Source organism: Equus quagga, chromosome 6, assembly GCF_021613505.1.
Source record: "Equus quagga isolate Etosha38 chromosome 6, UCLA_HA_Equagga_1.0, whole genome shotgun sequence".
Lineage (NCBI taxonomy): Eukaryota > Metazoa > Chordata > Mammalia > Perissodactyla > Equidae > Equus > Equus quagga.
The window spans coordinates 119,642,594-119,662,977 of NC_060272.1; the positions used below are offsets into that span (position 1 = coordinate 119,642,594).

At 40.3% G+C, this 20,384-nt stretch overlaps 1 protein-coding gene across 3 annotated transcripts in view; it reads right to left on the reverse strand.

Annotated features, from left to right (window-relative positions):
• Positions 1–1,057: 1,057 nt before the first annotated feature.
• SLC24A2 (solute carrier family 24 member 2) overlaps positions 1,058–20,384 on the reverse strand; it is a 245,396-nt gene continuing 226,069 nt past the window's right edge. For all 3 annotated transcript variants that reach the window (XM_046663745.1, XM_046663746.1, XM_046663744.1), the window contains 2 exons: positions 14,620–14,786; positions 1,058–10,128 (listed from right to left, as the gene is read on the reverse strand). In XM_046663745.1, the coding sequence (XP_046519701.1) occupies positions 9,879–10,128; positions 14,620–14,786 (417 nt within the window). In that variant the 3' untranslated portion in view covers positions 1,058–9,878. The remainder of the gene's footprint in view (positions 10,129–14,619; positions 14,787–20,384) is intronic.

Genomic DNA, 20,384 nt, shown 5'->3' on the forward strand with positions numbered 1-20,384 from the left:
CTACCTGATTACCTTTGGCTCCGGGAGAATCATCTTAATGGTACGTAGGGACCATGTGTCATGTTCTGGGGTCGATTCTGTAAATGTTAAATAATGGTATTATGACTCAGCCTCAGTCATCCTGCCAGAGATGGTGGATCTGCTCGTTAGTAGGATGATTTTTCAAAGGCTAAGAAGACATTATAGAAATATAGAGATAATGAAGTAAATCAAACTCACGGTATTAATACTTTGATGTGGTTTACAAGTTAGTTTTATAATCATTGGGCTATTTGGTGGATCTTTGTATTTTAAGGTGTTTGAAATAAATCTGGCAGACTAGATAATCGGATTGCAATTTGAAAAGTGTTTATATTAGACTCATGCTACTAATTTTAAAGGTGTAGTAGACTTTTATTACATTTGTAAATGGTACTTAAATGTTTATGCTAACCCAATTTACTATATTTTATTTGTTTGATTTATAAGATTAATAAGGAGATCCTGTTTTTTGGGTTTGTAAGTCTGTCAGGCTTTTGGAATGTTTAAGGATAAGGTATGTTCAATGTGTAAAATTTAAAAAATGCCTGAGGAAATTTAATTCATAAATTGGGTTAATTATTTAGAATTTAATCTTTTAAACTTAGTTAATTGAGTATAATCAAAGAAAAAAGTGACTGTGAATTCTTATTTTTATATTTAAGTATTAGATTTATAACAAGACTTCGAAATTCAACTTAAAGGCTTAGGGAGCCCTAGGCCTTTGAACTGAGAATTTCGATACAATTAATTAAAATCCGATTGTTAGAGTGGTCCTTCCAGTGCACAAGGTTCCCTCAGACATTCAGAAGCCCAAATGATGTGAGTAAGCACCCAGTGAGCGGTAATTATAATTCATAGTAACTCCCGCTCGTCCTTTTCTTCCTTTGAATCCTTCCAGCGAAACTTCCATGACTGTGTGTCAATTTCCTGACATCCAGAGGGTCCTGATTAGCTGAAGGTAACGATTATTCCAAAGATAAAACAATGCTTTTTTTGAGTCAGTAATTTTATTACTATTATTTTCCACACTGAGGAGACTTAGTTACATAAAGTGATATTCTATGAGTTGATTACCAGTAGAAGCACAAAGGTGTGGGAAGTGTAACATGAACAGAGTGAAGAAACGCCCTTGATCAGAGTGAAGTCCATGTGACAGAAACGCATTGTTCCAAACAGCCTATGTACAAATAAATATAGCTTTCAGTCTATGTACAGACATATTCACAGAGAATCAACTGACGCGAAATCTCCATAAATCTCGTCATCCAGTGAAAATTGCTCATAATAAACAAAACACATACAAAATGACAAAAACATTTTGGAAGTGCATCAACTGGATTCTTGTAGGGGTAAAGTTAGGGGTTACAATGCTTCTTTAAAATGGAGGCCAACAAAGGAAGCTCGAGACGACATCAGTCCCTAAGAAGATCCTTTAGAAAAATGGCATTCTGATATTCTTAATGTAACCTGTCCAAAAAACAGTTTATGTGTTCTAGGGCAAATGTCTATGTTGGGGTCAATGTTGCCAGCATTTTCTCTGTTCTGATAATATGCAAAGAACAGAAGTGTAATTTATCTTTCCTTTAGTGCTGACAGTAGCCTCACTGAACTACGAAGGCAGCTTCTGCTCTGCTCCTTTCTGATGGCTCTTTGAGACTGCAAATTGCTTGAAGATGGAAGCTGTTGCTTCTGGAGTTTTCTCAAACTCAAGCAGAAGAAACACCCAGCTAGACGCTGGGCAGAAAAATATGGACTTTGTGTGTAGGGTTCAACAGAGCAATATACCAACAGAGGCTCCTTCTGGATGGAGAGTCTCTGCCCTTTGGAGAAACTCTTCAGATGACACAACAGTCCCCCAGGAACATCGCGGGCACTGGATCCAGGCGCTCTTTAGCGCACATGGCTGTGTAAGGATGAAACTGATGGGGTCGTTCAATTTAGTAAACACGTTTATTTTACATCGATAATTTAGGTACCCAGTTATGGTGGATATTTCTAGGCTATTAAGTGCCTTTTAGTCATTCTTTTAGCTTTCATGCAAAGTATATAAAAAGTTATGATGAAGTGAAACATTAAAGTTTTTAATTGTGGGGACATCTGTGTATATATGTGTATAAGTAGTCGAACCTGTGTATTTTAGCAGAAAGGGGGAAAAAAAACCCCAAATGCATTATGAAGTCTGCTCTATGTCCTCCCACGGAAGGTTTATGATTTAGGCATAAAAAATTGTTGATAAACTGTGTATCTCTATTTGCCATTTTTATAAGGGAACTTCTTAGACCCATCCTATATTTATATGAAAACTCAAACCAACCTTAAATTTCCCAGGCATATATTTACTAATTATTCATTCACTCTCCGTATGGGTGAACCTTGCTTTACATCCGAATGGATTCCTGGAAAATAGTAAATCTATAATTTACAAAAAGAAATACTTTCAAGATAGTATCAGAACTTGCTATTTAAAGGAACTGTGTAACAAGCTATTTTGAAAATGAAGAATGCTTTTATGAAATGAATAATTTCTCTGATTTTCTGAGTTTTATTAAAGTACACATCTAAAATTTATCAGTAGATTAGGATTGTCAAGAACAGTAATTGTATGCAATAAAAAATGGAACAGATAAACTCCAATTTACAACAAACAATACAAAACAGGAATGACTCATGGACTGCTTATTGATTGACTATATTCAGAAGCCCTGAATATATGTATTATTGGTATTTTATGGCTTTAATTAAGACAACTGTCTCTTATGAAGTACTATAAAGTGCAATATTAAAAAATTAAAAAACCCAAAAGGTATCCATTGTCCTTCAGTTTTATTCTGATGAGAAGAATTGGAGCTTCGTTTAATTAAATGGCAAGGAATTATCTACCCTTAATTCATGCATGCAATTTCATCCTTAAAATTATTTTATTCAGGGATTCAGACTTCATTCATTCATTCGTTCTTTTTTTTGGTAACATGATTTAAAAAATTAGTATTCTCTTTTGGTTAGTTGAGTGTTTTAGAAAACTCTCAGTTCCAAGGCCTTAATTACTTACGGATCCATTATAAAGGAATATGCAACCCAACATGTGAGAATGAGGAGCAAATTCCCATCATCTTGGTGAACTGTGGCCCACCTTCCCGGGCCAGGACACCAAACAACACCCTTACAATTCCTATCGAGCCTACCACACAAGAAGTAAATACACTGCAATACTGGGCGATAAGAGGAGGTCCAACCATTTCCCCTATTTCCTATTTAAAGCAAAAATATAAATTCCTTTTGGTAACTCAGTGCAGGTAAGTGCAGGTGCAGAGTTTCTGAATGATCTCCAGTGTGTCTCCCCAATTCTGAGTTCTTCATGAGTGTGGGATTATGATCTTAAAAACGAAGCTCACGAGCTTGACCTCACCAGGGCCTCATGATAATGTCGCACCCAGTGTTCATCCTTTACACCAGAGGATAAATGCCTGCTAGAGCTTATTGTGTCAACCTACTGGTGCTCTTAAGGTATTTCTGTGAATCTCCTCTCTTGCGGTTGTGAATTCTGTTGACATTTTAGTAGCAATTAGGAAGGATTTTCCCCGAAGAAGTAGTCAATTACACAAAACATAAATTGTTGGGGGCAGGGGTCTAGCATTTGACATGGAGAAAATGTTCATTAGACTTGCCAGCCAAGTGCAAGTAAACCAGGGAGCTTGGTGGTGGTGAGAACCTTGAAGAGGAGAATGGACTGGTCCAACTGGCCTTGAACAATGGAAGTGGGGTTAGAAAGGAGCAGACTGAGACTGAATAAGGCCAAGAGAAGAGTGGCTCATAGCAGGTAAGACACCTATTCAAATGCATTGGGGCAAGCTGAGTGATGTGCTGGCTTCATCCAGATGTCTTGGAAGAAAGATACAGAAGTCATAGGGCACACAAGATTAATGTGAATTAGCAATGAAGTGTGACTTCCTAAAAGCTAAGGGCAACAGAGAGGTGCATAAAAATGGAGCAAAGCCTTAGGTTTGAGGCTATAATTCAGCCCTTATACTTGTGTCATGATTAGTCATGAAGTTGCATAAATTAAGAGCAACATAAAGCATTTTAAAAAGCTTAGTAGGGAAGAACTGTAGAAATTGTTGAGAGGGTTAGAGAAAAAGACTCAGAAATAAAAATCTAAAGATACTTTTGATGAAAATAGATAAAGGGTCACATAGTGGGGATGTCAGGGCTAAATAGTGAGGACGGCCCGGATGCAGGTCTCTTCTGCCAAAAAGAAAAAAATGGGTTAAGTCATCAACTTGAGGGGTTTGGGTTGAGCTGGAGGGAGACTTTTCTCACACTGATGGTTGTTAATGTTAACAGTTGATGGAACTGGGGCACCAGGAACATCTGTGCCAGGACCCCTCTCCTACAAAACGATTGTCCTTCTGATGACGGGGATAGGTTAGACACACTCTCTTAACAGAATTAAACCTTTGGCAACATGGCACTCTTTCAGACTTAGGTATTTATCTGTTTTTAAAAAATTCTTTAAGGTTTTCCAGTCTGTCAATCAATCATTTAGTGAAAGTACCTTGGCTTACTGTTCCCTTCAGTCTCCCAGTGTTTGTCCACCAATTTGAACATAGTCGTCTAGCCAGTCACAATTACAGCGTCATTATTTTTCTCTAAAAACTGGCTGACTTGTGGATTTGTTTGTCCTTTGTAGCTCTCTCTTGCTCTTTTTAAACAAAACTGTCCCCAGTCAGATTAAAGAACACTATGGAATCCACATGGTTCTGAGCAAGGCTGACCCCCCGTGTGAGAGGAAGGCATGTACAGTGGCAGCGTGCACACGGGGTGTGTGGGGGGTCCGGATGGAAAGCACGTGGTACTTCTATAGCAAACAGGAGTGCACGTGGGATTTCTACAGATGCCTGGTGATGACATGCCACAGCCTGTGTGGTTCCAAAGCTCGCAGTGAAGTGAAAAAAATAGTGATGATGTAATGATAAGTAATGGAGTTTAGTCGTGAGTGTGCCCTTTATTGCTTTTCTTGTTTTCTATATATTTTAAAGAATATGAAGCTGTGAGATTAAAAAAGAAACCCAAAGATACAGAGGCAAGGAGCTAAACTTACATACACAGTGGAGAGGGGCACGTTACCTTTCTTTCCTAAGCAAAGGCTTTCTTGAGAAGGGAAAATATTTTTCTCTGGGACTCAATGCAGACTCTTGTAATTGGTTAAAAAAAAAGCCTGAAATCTGTAATTATTTTAAACGACATAGGGAATATATCAATGTGACACTTGCTTTCTTGGGAATTCTAGTAAAAGTGAATTAACTTCTCCTGTCTTCTCTTTCCTTGTTCTTTACTTCTTTCACCAACTCTCTCTTAATCACAAGCCCTTACCTACTAATTGAAGACAATATTGCTGACAGATGTATAGCACGCAAGGATGTGTCTTTTAAAAATATTCAGCCAGGGGATTATGTTAGCTGTGGCTTAGCAGGAACGAACATTAGCTTCTATAACCAGCTTTCCGGAGACAGCTGATTTTTCCAGAAATCACCCTGAGGACAGTTCCTTTATTTCTTCTGGAACAGAGCTGCCACTTACAAGATGGCCGCTTAATTACTAGAGTAGCAATCTGCCCAGGTGCAAGGAAGCATGGCATCCTCATGTTCTTGAGGAGCGGGAGAGCGGTGTGTGTATTGGTAGATGTAGAGAAGAAAACATATTGAAATTTTCCGAAATGCTTGCATTCAGATGGGTCATCAGGCTCACATCAGATATTCCAACCCAGTAATTTCAGCAGAGCATTTAACAGAAGTCCCATCCTCTCCACCTGTCTATCTGGCCAGCAGCTCTATCTGTGGTCATTTCCTTGGTCAGCTTTCTGTTAGGGTGGCCTGGGAGGAGGGCTTCCCCTTACAGCTCATCTCCCATCTCCCTGTTACAGAGGAGTTTAAGCGCTGTGAGAAATGGTGGGGAGTTTGCCAACTCTCTCCCTGCCTGGGGATGGATGTACATTAGTATCGAATCTCTCATGCACCAGGCAGCTGTGTTTGGCTGTAAGGGCTCCAAACCACCTGATTCATGTTTTCCCTAGAAAGTTTAATGGCTTCTGTCAGGTGACACCTGTTCGAAGCCTTATAAAGCATTTCCCCTGAATATGAAACAGTCCCTGCCTCTTTTTATAATCTTCTGGGCAAGGCTGTAGGATATTCTGCTGCATCTGCCAAATTGACAAACCAGCCTACCCCTTAGTCCGTGCACATGTACTGCGCTTTCCCGATCTGTCGCTGCCTGGCTCAGATCAGCTCCTGGGAAGCTACAGAAACACCACCACATCTCCAGCTCCAGTTCTCTAGGAACTAGTCAGGTCCAGAGGGCAGCCGGACTTAGTGTGGGTGCTCCCCGATGCAATTTAGAAGGTTCTATTTGGGCATTCTTGGCTTGAGCCAAGTTGCTCTCCTGTCCTGAGGCTGCCTACGGCGACAGGGGAGGCAACAGCAAGCAAGACCTGCTTGGTTTGGTGTGGGTGAACGGAACCATTTGGGTACAGCTCGCTTAGTTTAGATTGAGCAGTAAGACGCTGGCTCTTGAATTTGCGATATTACTTTACATCCTGCTCCAGGGAAGCAGAGAGAGTATCTGCAGTCTACATTTTTTTCTGTACTTTTTGGTCGTGTATTCTTTGCCTCTGCATCAACATTAGGGATGCGGCTGGTCATTTCCATAAGGCTGAAAATCCATATTCTCGGGGTGGGTGCCTATGTGGGGTGGGTGCATATGTGTATGGTGGTATGGATATGTGCACAGAACAAAACCACCTTCTCTATGAGTTCAGGAAGGAATGTCCCCTTTGGTTGTTGGTGCACATGACTTTCCTCTTCCTTTACTAGGGTGAACTTGATGTTCCCTGCTTTTGAATCCTGAATGTGACCTGGTCAGAGGGTAACGATGTAAGTGACATTGTGTGTGCATGTGCGGATCTGGTATAAAGATATGTGTTTATACATGTGTATGCAGGCATTCAGGAAAGGCATTAGAGATGACCTACTCAAGAAACCATGATGTAGAAAGTTCTTCCTTATAATTATGTTAATGATTTGAATGCTTTTAAAGATCCATTGTTGCCTTCTATACACTTCTCTCTGGCTTTGCCCTAGCCCAACACATAACCTCATAGACACATGACGAGGGGAGTGCAAGGGCAAGCAGTGGCAGGGAGAAGGTGCCTGTGGACCAGCCAGCCAGGGAATGCTCTTGTACATCATGCTCAGTGCTTATCACTGAGCAGGGACCTGGGCTCGGAAATATTGTCTTCCCAAATGCAACTGTTCATTTATGACTACAACACTGCCCATGAAGCAGAGCTCCCGGGCAAATGAAATGCTCCGTGGCTGCTAGGAGGAGTCTTCACTAAGAGCCGGGAAGGAGGGGGAGGGAGTGAGGAGGCAGGGGGGCATCAGGAGGTGCTGGAACAAGAACAGGGCTGCACTGACCTCCCTCATCCTTTCTGGTTTTACAGAATCTATCTGCAGTTGAGTCAAAGTCACCCATTCAAACAAGAAACCAGTCAATAATATATACTCACACAATAACCAACTTTGCTCCCCTTCAGGGAAAAGACCAGAGTTTTTAACAAAGAGTTCACTTAGTCATTCTCTTTCACTCTAAGGAAATAGCACACATTCTTGCCTCTATACAAAATCCTGCTCTTGATGAATGAGACGGAGGTTTCTCTCGCGCAACTGAAAACCTGACTTTGCAAAGTTGGAGAGACCTGAAAGCTAGCCTCTGGGTGGCAGCCATCTTGATTTCTTGTTTTCCCAGGGGTCCTCCATGTAGACATGCTTTTTGCTTGTGGGTGAAGAGCAAGGATGGGCACTGCCTCTTACTGCCATGCTGTGGGGGGTGAGCTGAGGTTGGAAGGAATACTGAGCTTGATCTGGGCTGTCAGGTCTCCCTGCCTCTTTATTCAGTCATGAATCCTGCATCCTGTCTCCTGGTGTTAGGAGGTACATGCTCTCAACAAAATCATTGCAGGCATCTGTGACACAATGGACTGGAGACAAGAACACAGCTGATATAGCTCCCCATGTGTGCTGTGTACCAACTTAGCTGTAGGATGGGCACGAATAATGGGCCATCCTCTATTTGCTTTTAACTGATTCTAAGGAAAGCATGACTTGAGCAAATGAAAAACTACATATGTTTTCATCAATTTTGCCTGTTTTTTCTTTTTTTTGTTCTGCTGGTTTGATTTTCTATTGACATAGACCTGAGATATCATATAAGGTGTCAGACAGAACTTGGGGAAACTGAATAAATGAAATGAAACTATCCTATGAATGCTGAGCAGAATCAGGAAATCAAAAACTTGGAGTGACTGGCTTGAAGTCAGTGTAAAACCGAGTGTGGTCTTCAGTGTGCTAGAAGGAGGCCAGAGGGGGTCCTGAGGGCAGGAGAGACATGGATGCCACACGGGCTTTAACCAAATCCTGGTCCTGGCACCGCTAGACAGAGGACCCAGAAACCTTCCTGGGTGCGCTGAGCCTGCAAATGCCTTTCCAAACATCTCTAAGCTGCCTCAACCCAAGCAGTATTGATCAGAGCCAGTTTAGTTCTATTGGAGGAGTAATGATTTCTACAGCCACTGAAGCCCTTTATGACCACACTGGAAGATGCTTTAAAGAATTCTGCCCTTACATTCCTGTCAGGTGGCAAGTCCCGCTGGGGGCCTCTGCCTGATGGTATTTCTTATTACATATGCAGGCTCTCCTGGCAGGCATTTTGATTATACATGAGGCCTTAGCATCAAAATACGTCTAAGTGACAATCACAGCTAAACTTGCCCCTCTTCTCTTGATGATAATGGGACATGCATTGGAACAATATAGGTTCAGCTTATATAGTCTTGCTGTCCTAGAAGAGTGCTAATTTGGTTTGCAGTCATATTTTGTACTTGCATGCTAGGGCAATACATAAAAAAAAAATTTCCCCAAACCCAACCCTGGTCACGTCCTCGTGCCCCCAAACCAGTATCCACTCAGTCTGGGTTTTAGTTCTGTCTGTCCCAAGTATCCCTGTGGGTTTGGGTCAGTGCACCCCAGCGGGGGCAGGCAGACAGTCTTCCCTGCTTGGCTTGTGGGAATATTTTGGAGGGCTCAACTCAGGGCTGCTACATCCCCTCTCCACCAAGTCCTCCTTCCTGCACCCTATTTCCCTACAGCATCCATCTTACCAGGCAGGATCCCAGTAAGTCCAAGGCAGGCTGAAGTTCGCAGCAATGATTCTATTAGTTCACCTCTTGCACTTAAGAGGGAAAGCTCAGACTGAAGGTTGATGCCCCTCTTCAAATAGATATTATAAATAGACTAGAACTATCCCTGAAAAGATGCATTTGTATTTTTATATATATATGATTTTATATATATATAATTTTTCTTTCTCTGTGTTTGTATACAGGTATGTATTACTCTATACGTATGGGAGGAGAGGTATGATACAGGAACAGGCGGGGGTGTGTTCATGTGCATCTATTTATAGTATGTATATTTTATATGTATATATAGACCCTCCGTTATTGTTTGCATCATTACAACGAATGTACCTCCGACCAGCGAGGAGTACCTGTCAGTGGTGAATGGAAAGAAGCCCCAGTGTTCTCTTGGTCTCTTGCATGAGGCTGTTTCAATGGGCAAGGGTGGAAGCAGCCTGTGAAACGACTGGGCTCAGTGTGAATCCATCCTCCTCAAATCCGCCAAGGAGGGACACTCGAAATGCTCAGGGCTGTGTGCCAGCTGCCTCTTCTAGAGAGGTCAAGGAGCCTAGAACCCAGAGTGGGGAGGGACCATCCATGCTGTTGGTTCAAGATATGGCTTTTCCGGCTAGATGGAGACAGGGCATACAAGAATTTTGTCTTCTAGGAGGACGCTGACCACCAGGAACACGAAGTAGAGGCCGAACATGATGAAACCCAGCACTTTGTTCATCCGCCATTTGCAGAGGGCGATGGAGAGGATGACGAAGAGCAGCATGATGAAGAGGAGGACGATGGCGCAGAAGAGGCCATTGCTGCTGACGGCCACTGGTTGGAATCTGTGAATGATGGTGTACAGCAGCCAGGGCAGCGGGAGCCTGTGAGGGAGAGGAGCGGGGGGTGACCGGGCAGTCAGACGAGTGGAAGAAGGCGTACAATGAAACAGTAGGTTGACATGCTTGAAATCTATCATCTGAAAAGGGCGCCCTGTTAGGTTCACTGTGACGCGGGCACAGCTGGCCCAGGCAACCCCATAAGGAAATCAGGCGAGCTCTAAAACTCCGTATCTATTTCCTGACCGAATTACGGAGAGCAGAGAGAATTTGTTCTACGATTGAGTTAAGACCAAAGATGTGACTGCGAGGTGTTTCCTGAATTTGATTTGAACTAATTTTTTGTTTTCTTCCTAGTTGAGATTAAAATGTTGCTCTCAGTTGTAAAGAGGTGAATTGGAGGATTTGTTTAGGGTGAGAGAAGACAAATGGAGAAAAGGTATATAAATCAGCTGTGAAAATGGCAAAAATAATTTTAAAATGGAGATGGAGAATAGTAGTGACTCAGTTAACAATCTGAAAGCAAGTGAGAATAAATGATGTTGGTGGGGGCCACGATACACTGTAGCTTTCCGAAGGTTATTTTGGAAAAGCTGAGTTTACCTTTTGACTAAAAAATGACCTTTCTGAAAGATTTGAGGAAGACAGTATCTAACATTTGTGATGTAATTTTAAAAAACTTTACTATGTAGTATGATACCTGTTCTCTCCCTTTGCATTTGACTTTTAAAACCTGATAACATCTTGTATTTTCTAGCTAGACTGGCAACTCTGAAAGACATCACAAAAGCTAACTGCCAGGTGTACCACGAGAATGGGTTAGGACCCTGTGGGAGATGAACATGCCAAAAAACGCATGACTCCGTGGTGTGTGCGTCTCTAAGTGCCCAGTGAGCCTTGTGATGGAATGCTGGCTAGGGAAACACGGACCCAGACACCCAGCCAGCTGAGCCTGCTGTAGAGCAAATGGCTAAGGAGGCTCAGTTTTTGCCTAGCGTCAGGGATATGGAAGAAGTGGCGCCCTTTTGAAACACAGAGTTCTCTAAAAGAAAAGCAAATAGCTTGAGAGAAATAATGATATGAAAGGGGCAATGAGTTTATGCATCTGTCTGTTCTGCTGGAGAGAGTGCGGGTGAAGACAGAGCCCGCACGTTATGCATCTTTGAATTCCCAGGTGCTGGCACATGCAGGCTTCCATCTGTGAGCTTACGTTAACATGGGCCAAGCTGAAGTGATTGATGTGACTGCCTCCTGGCGATGAGTACGGGTGCTTTGCCCACTAGAGTCTGGCTTGGAGGTGCTTACTTCAGGGGACATGTCGGGAGGAGAGGGGGGCGTGGTCCACAAGGGCAGCTTAGGGAGCAAGGTGCAATTCCAGCTCTGGGCAGGAGGGGGCAGCCCTGGCATCCTGCGATCAGAGATGGGAAGTCAGAAAAGGGGAGGGCAGTGCCGCAGAGTGGTGATGATAACAAATGGAAACCTCCGCTGGAGACGTGGCCTGGGGAACTCTTCTTCCACACTTCCCATCTCTTAGGAAGAAAAAGACCCCAAACCACTGTGCTCTTATTAAGCTAGACACACACACACACACACACACACACACACACACACATACACCCAATTCTGGTAAAGTTGTGGTCGACAGCACTACAAATAGGTAAGTACCCTTTGGGGGAAAAATGACACTTTTCATACCTTTTGACCTATCGATTCTATTGTGAGGAATCAAGCAGAAGGAATAATTTGAAATGCAGATATAACTTTATTAAAAAAATGATCACCTCAGTGTTATTTTGAATAGCGAAAAACTGGGGATACCTTAATCTGTAACAATACACAAGTAGTTAAATATTCACTTATTTTAAGTCGATGTCATGTTATGTAGCTATTAAAAATCATATGCTTATAATGATACAAGCAAATACTCGATATAATTGTATGTTTAAAAGGAAGGATACACATAAAAATAGCAGTATAATTTCAATAATGCAAAATATATATGAATTAAAGAAGGGTGGTGGATTATCAGTGATTTTTATTTATGCTTATATGTGTTTTCTAAATCCTTTACCATACGTATTAATCTTACAAGCAAAAATGAATGCCGGGAAGACTATGAAGAAACTTGTACACTCAATATATTGCCAATGACTTTGTAAATTGGCATAAACCTTGGGAAAGATCTTTTGGAAAAATATATATCAATAGCCATTGAAATGCTCATAATCTTTAATTCCTTATTATTTCTTGAAGGAATTTATCTTAATAAACATAATTAAAAGAGGAGGTTTTTCTATATAAAGGTGTTCATTGAAACACCCATAATAGCAGAAAATCAGAAAAAATAAAAGTTCTGACTAAAGGATAATGGTTAAATTGAAAAGCAACAAGATGGAATATTTTTCTTTTTAATTATTTTTTTAATTTTTTCCCTTTTTCTCCCCAAAAGCCCCCCGGTACATAGCTGTATATTCTTTGTTGTGGGTCCTTCTAGTTGTGGCATGTGGGACGCTGCCTCAGCGTGGTCTGATGAGCAGTGCCATATCCACGCCCAGGATTCGAACCAACAAAACACTGGGCCGCCTGCAGCGGAGCGCGCGAACTAAACCACTCGGCCACGGGGGCAGCCCCAACAAGATGGAATATTTTGAAGCCATAAAATGTTAATTATGAGAGCTATGAAGAAACTTAGAAAAATGGCTGATTGACTAATTTACTAATAGATACCTACTCTGTGACAAGCATAAATGGCTATAAAATGAAAAAATAAAAGCCCTCCACGAGGACAAAACTAAACATTCACTAAGAAAAGTTTGTGAAATATTTGGAAAAGAACACACAGAAGTTAAAAGCTGGTTTTGGGTAGTGGGATTGGGGTGATTTTTCTTTAAACTTTCACTTAAGTTGTTGCTCTATAGACAATTTTAAAAAACAACGATCAAAAACCATCTTGCAATTCCCTAGAATGTTTAGTTTTCAAAAACATGACAACTATATCTCACAGAACACTTGTAATTTTCCCCAATTTGTGGATTTTCTCTCTTTATACTACAGAACATTTTGTTTTCCTTTTTACAAGAGATTGACCAAGAAAACTACTTTAAATGTGTAGGCAGTGGAACTGAGAAAGACTGATTATTCTAGGGACAAATTTCCTTGAAAATATACACTTTTTAAGTCATTCATTCATTCATTTATTCATTCTACAAGCATTTGTAAAGTCACTACCATGCATTAGGCAATGTATTAGGCCTCGGGGAGTTCTTGCTCTTGGGGAGTTCACAGTCTAGCGGGCAGACTGATGGACGTGACCATGACAGGAGTCGAATGTGCAGAGAGTACACAGGAGCACGAGCCCCCAGGTCAGGACCCAGGGAATCAGAGGAGGTAGGATTTGAGTTGACTTTGGAAGAATAAGACAGACAAGCAGGGAGGGCTGTGAGTGAGAGAGGTCTGCCAAGGAGGGAAATATGGTGGGAGAGGGCACCTTGGGATTCAAAGGTGGTTCAGACAGTGGAAGCTCAGAGCAGGGTTTTATGCAGAGGTCGTGCTGCTGTTGACAGCATAGACTGTTCAAATCGCAGCATCTCATTTACTAGTTTTGTGAACTCTGTGCCCTTCAGAACACATATCTCATGGGATTGTTGCGTAGTTTAAATGGATAAGAATGTATGTACATGGTAGACACTGAATGAAAAAAATATAGGTAACAAAAAGGTATAAGAGAGAACAATATTCAAGATTTCTCATGAACATGAGAAAGTAGATCCATTTTAGTGAGTTTCCAAATTCAAGTGTCAAGAGCCCAGTTCTTCTGGGAGCATGGTAACATCCCACGTCTTTCTGTCTCGGGGGGCTGCCAGTCAGGGTTATTGATCAGACTACTTTTACTTTTGACAAGTTAAATGGTAGCGATAACAGCATCCCTCCTCAACCTGATCCACTTTAGAGATTATTCATATTGAGAACAGCAGTTTGCACAACCGTAAGAACAGATCCTATCTTCCGACTTTCCAAAACCTAGACTGTCTTCACCAGCACAGATAAACAAATGATAATGCCAAATCTGCCAGCATTTTCCAAGGAAAGAGATGAGATATTTTCACTGGACCTATGTTTGTCGCTGTCTGTTTTACAATCCAAATCTCACTGGAGGCTAATGGGGACTTTAAGTAGAATTAGAATATGGAAAAAATATAGTGAAGCTACTGGAGCATCTCCATCACACCTGAACATTGAATAATCAAAACTTGTAGCCAATGCCATTATATAAGTGAAATTCTCTTAAAGTACTTCTTACAACGTCCCCTCTGGATGCAGGTATGTGTTTTTGCCTGTCTAGGCATAACTCACTTCATTAAGTTCTCTGAAAATGAAAAATGGGGCTGGTGAAACTGAATAGTACTCCAAGTCTTTATTTTCTATTGGTATGGGTTAGCTTTGGGCTCAGAGACCCTGGTCTTGTCTTCACAGTGTCTAAGAAGACATAGACAGTAATGAGTTGGTGTGCCCCTTTGTAGAACTATCTCTACTCACCCTACGGTGATGTCAAAAATGTTGCTTCCAACAGAGCTGGACACGGCCATGTCCCCGAGCCCCTTCCGGGCCACTATGACACTGGTGATAAGATCAGGGATGGAGGTCCCAGCAGCCAAGATGGTCAGACCCATGATCTCTTCACTGATGCCAATTGTCTCACCAACCTAAAAGTGATGACAGGGATAAACATGTGAGTGTTTGAAGTCGCAAAACCACAAATGTTTCAACGTAGCTCTCTTTAATGAGTTACTATGTGTGCTGTGCTGAGGCTGACATGATAAAGAGGGATAAACCACAACCATTGCCATCGAGGAGTTCATACTTTGATGATACTCAGACTCAAGAGATCAGGAATGCTCACATGAGGATTAAACAGATAATTAAAAAATAACGTGCTACAGAGGGCTTGAGTGCAGTCTCTGTTTGGTGTTTACTAAGACTGAACAAGGGAAGCAGAAGATGAGAGTTATAAAAGCCAACTGGTCATTGGCTCCAGGGGCCAGTGCCTGACAATGGTACCAAATCCTGTGGCAGATTTCCCCTTGAATTAACAGTCAAAGGTTAAGGACTGACACCCAGTGTCCCCATTTTTTCTTGACATCTCCTAGTGTCTGCAACCCACTGAAACACTTTTAAGACTCTCCCAATTCCACAGAAAACTTGTTTTTGGGTGTTTTGGTTTAGTACTACGGGACTGTGAGTCAGCAAGGCAGCCATGAGGAAGCAACAGTGAGGGAATCAGAGGTCCAAGGTCTGGCTCTGCCATTTATTAAGTACTTGACCTATTGCTAACTGAACTGATTGTACAATGTCTTCAATCCTCGCTTTCTTATCCTTAACGTGAGAATGATAATACCTACTTTATAAGGTGGTTGTGAGGACTAAATTATAATTTGTGGAAAAGCCCCTCAAAAATAGTACATCATTATTGAAAAGTGATGGGGGGCAGTTATTATATTTTCTTTGGGTCTTTGCCTTTTAAGACTGATGAATTATATTTTGGACAGTTGGTCTAGTCTCAGATGGAAGCTCCTGCATTCTCTTGGGCAACTTTTTTGTCTCCTTGGGATTTTAAAAAGCTTTACGTATTTTCTGGAGTTGGTGAACTGCAATTCTGAAAACCTTTAAGATAACGCTTTCAATTTGGTTTCTAACAGCCTACCTGGTGACATCATCATTTTTTGAAAAAATTTAAAGGGTCAAAGTAGCATGTCAGAATAAAGGTTTTTAGGGAATAGAAAAACTCATTTCTAAATCCCCTTTTTTTTGATTTATAAGTAAAAGCTTGGTTCCCACTAGCTTAAAAGCATAGCTGGGAGCTATTTTTATTTTGATGGTCATGGCTGCTCTAGAGCCTGGCAAGCTGAGCTAGTTTACTCCGTCCTTGTGGGACGTGCATTCACTGCTGCTCATCACAAAGTAAGATGCATGTGAGCAGGATCATCGTCTTGATGACTATGGTCTCCCTAGTATAGAGAACACAGCCTGGGATATCATAGGCTCTCGATACTATTTGCTGAATCAATCAATCAATCTGCATAGTTAGGTGATTTTACTAGCATGTTTTTGCTGATTCTCCTTGATGAAATAACATCCTTGATGACTTATTTTTTTGGTTAGATTTGGAGTGAAACATTTTCAAAGACTGTGAAGATGCTAACTAAATGACTGTCACCCTCAATAAGGTCCAATCTATGTAATACATTCTCAATAATTTAATTCTTAGGGGGAGTTCTAAAGCATTGACTATTTCGAAAACCATTTATATTTGGAGTTTGAATGACATATAGACAGAAAAATGCAGAAATTGAAGAGGGGCAGGATTGCGGTGTGGTTAAGAGTGTTGGCTTGGGATACAGAGAGCCCTGGTGCAAATCCTAGCCTGCCACTTCTACAGCATGGTAGCCAACTTCCCTGAGTCTTGGTTTTTCTCATCTGTAGAACGGGGATAATAATATCCACCCTCAGAGTTGTTGCGATGATGATGTGTGACGATGCATATAAAGCAAATAGCACAGTGTCAGGCATAAAATAAATGTTCACTAACCATCAGCTCTGATAACTCAGACATTAATCCTTTCCCTCTCCAACCTATCAGAGTGCCACCCTCAGGGCTCTGGCAGCGGGGACAGAAGCTGGTTTAGTAGGGTCAGTCCACAATGTGGGAAATCACGGGAATAATGAAGAATTTTCATTGTACATCAAACCGCTGATGAACGTGTGTGGCTCTAGAAACACTTGCACTGAATGAGAACTAGTCTCATAAGCTCATTTTGAGTGCATTTCACTGAGGGTGACTTTTGGTGAGTCAGAGGCAAGATGATGGGTGCATGGCTGGGACAGTGCTCTGACCAAATTGAGGAGCATCAGAGCAGTTTAGAGCTAGAAAGGACGTCAGCAGTCTTTTAGGGGGAATTCCCTTGTTTTCTAAAAGATGTAAATGATGGGGCCACTCAGGATCCAGCTCCAGTGCTGCGGCTGCTATGCCACGATGCAGTTCCTTGCTTTGGTCTAAGGAGGAATTGCAAAAATGCCGTATTGGCGAAATGAGACACAACTTGTATCCGACTCTTAGAATTAAGTTCTCATATTAGATGCAGGATAGATTTTAATCATAGGTTTTCATCACCCAAGAAATTTACTAAGATAAAGATTCATGATACAAAAACAATAAAAAAATAACAAAAACTAAGGGAAATATGCATAAAGCATTTTATGTGAAGGTGTTTATTTTTGGCCAAAAATAGCTAAATAATTGTATCAAATAGCATTTATTATTGGGAAAACTGTGCACAACAAGATAGTAGAGCACTAAATGGTGCACCTGTAATCTTTACAGCTTTTATTGTTCAAAAGTACAAATAACAGAACTAGAGCTGGGCTTCTTAGAACAGAGTCTGCTATTTTGATCAGCTGTCTGGATGTTTTGAGAGAAAACCATTTCTATAGGAGAGAAGAAAGAGAGATTTCTCATCCATTATTGGAAACTAAGGCTTCTCTTTCTGCACTTTATATTTCTGGGCCTTTTTGTAATTATTATTATTCCCGGCATTGTGTTTGTATTTTCCGCAAGGGAATGAAAAGGAAACAAGATTGTGGAATTAAGATAATCAATAAAAAGGAAAGAAAAAGATGGAAGACTGTAGTACGATGTTTTCTAGGATGGCTAAAGAGAACCATCTAGAAAACAAAATATCCCAGCAAGTGAAAAAAACCTGCCACCTTTTTTTCTGTATCAGTACTAGAAAGAATAAAAATAATTATTAGGAAAAGTCTTTATGTGTTATAAATGGCAAACAGTCCTTTTAGCCCGGAAATCTGGAGGCTGAGAAGCAGCCCGCCTTCTACAATGATTTCTGTCAGGTGCTGGTGGCAAATGTGTCTCAATGCATGTGGAAAATAGTGACTTTGAGGCAAACAGAACTTCTTCAAGGGGTCAACAATTTTTGGAAATATCCAGGAAGAGAAATCTGAAGTCAAACGTCAGTAAAATAACTATAATAGGAATGATATGAAGTAACTTGTATGAATAATGCTGGTTATATTAGCTGGCATTTCCAGTGGATTTTTTTAGTGATGCCATATATTCTTTCTTTTTTTAAATTAAGGTGTAATTTACATATAGTAAAGTATAATTTTACATTAAGTAAAATTCATCTTTTAAAAGTGTATAGTTCTGCGAGTTCTGATAAACATAATCAGTCCTGTTTCTCCACATCCTCATCAACACGTGTGTGTTTTCATTATAGCCGTCCTCATGGATGTGAAGTGGTATCTCATGTTTATTTTTATTTATTTATTATTATTTTTAAAGATTTTAGTTTTTCTTTTTCTCGCAACAGTTTGGCAGATCCACAAAATGTTAAGCATAGAGTTATCACATGATCCAGTGATTCCACTACCTATATACTCAAGAGAAATTAAAACATCTACGAAAAAATTTATACACAAATGCTCACACAGCGCTATTCATAATTGCCAAAAAGTAGAAACAACTCAAATGTCCATCAACTGATGAGTAGATAAACAAAATGTGGTATATCCACACAATGAAATATTATTCCACAATAAAAAGAAATGAGGTACTGACATGAAATGTGAAAAATAGGCAAATCTATAGAGACAGAACATAAGTAATGGTTCCTTAGGATTGGGGAGTTTGGAGAGAAATGGGGAGTGACTGCTAATGGGGATGGAGTTTCTTCTTAGGATGATGAAAAAGTTCAATTTAAATTACAGTGATGGTTGCACAACTCTGTAAATACACTAAAAGCCATTGAATTAATACTTTAAATGGGTGAATTATATCTCAATAAAATTGTTTAAAAATAAACATGAGGGACCTGCCTCGTGGCCAAGTGGTTAAGTTTGCGTGCTCTGCTTTGGCGGCCCAGGGTTTCAACGGTTAGGATCCTGGGTGTGGACATGGCACCGCTCATCAAGCCATGTTGAGGTGGCGTCCCACATGCCACAACTAGAAGAACCCACAACTAAAAATACACAATTATGTACTTGTTGTCTGTCTTTTTATATCCATCCTAGTGAGTGTGAAGTGGTATCTCATTGCGGTTTTGATTTGAACTTATCTGATGAATAATGATGTTGAACATCTTTTCTTGTGCTTATTAGCCATTTGCATGTTTTCTTTGGTGAAACATCTATTCAAATCTGTTGTCCATCTTAAACAATAAGATGCTTGTAGATGCTTACCTTCTCTTATAGAGCTTTAAGAACTTTTTATATACCCTGGATACAAGCACTCTATCAGATATAGATGATTTGCAAATATTTTCTCTCAGTCTGTGGTTTATCTTTTCATTTTTTTAATGGTGTTTTGAAGAGCAAAAGTTTTAATTTTGATGAAGTCTAATTAATCAATTTTTTTCTTTTATGGATCATGCTTTGCTGTTATATCATAGAACTCTTTGCCTAATCCATGGTCATGTAGATTTTTTATGTTTTCTTCTAGACATTTGATAGTTTTAGCTCTTCCACTTAGAACTATGATCCACTTTGAGTTAATTTTTGAGTACGCTGTGAGGTAAAGGTCTAAGTTCATTTATTTTGGCATACAGAAATCTAATTATTCCAGCAACACTTTTTGAGACATCTACTCACATAAGTTTTTGGCATGTATTTCCTTATTTAAAATCACTATATTTTATTTATGTTAAGAAGTGTAGTAATTTTAAGATTATATTAAACAAAGGATATGAGTGGGCAGTTTGGAATTTATGTAGTTTATAATAGAGATTAAAAGCATGAATTTTGGAGTTCCAGAGTTCTGGGTTAGAATCTCAGCTCTGCTGTTTATTACTTAGATGATCTTAGACAATTTTCTTTTTTCTTTCTTTTTTTTTAATTGAGGTATAATGGGCAATTTTCTTATTAGCTCTGAGCTTAGCTCCTTTATCTGTAAACTGTGGACAGCAACAGTCCCTCCCTCATTGGGTTTGTTCCTATGTGCAGGATTATTGTCAAGATTATAAGCACAAAGGGATGTGAATTGCCTGGCACGTGGTACACATTCAACCAATAACGGTTACCACTATTCTCTTTGAGAACATAAAATCTTTGCACCTCATTCTTTCATTCATGTGTTACAACAAACAATTCCTGAGAGTTTATTCTTGTGATGGGCATTATGATCGGTATTAAGTTAAATGTGGTACAAGTGAAATATATCATCATTTTTATAAACTGGTGCTCAAGGAAGAGACCATTTTGTCTCCAGGTGTTTTCCTAAGTCCCATTTGAAAGGC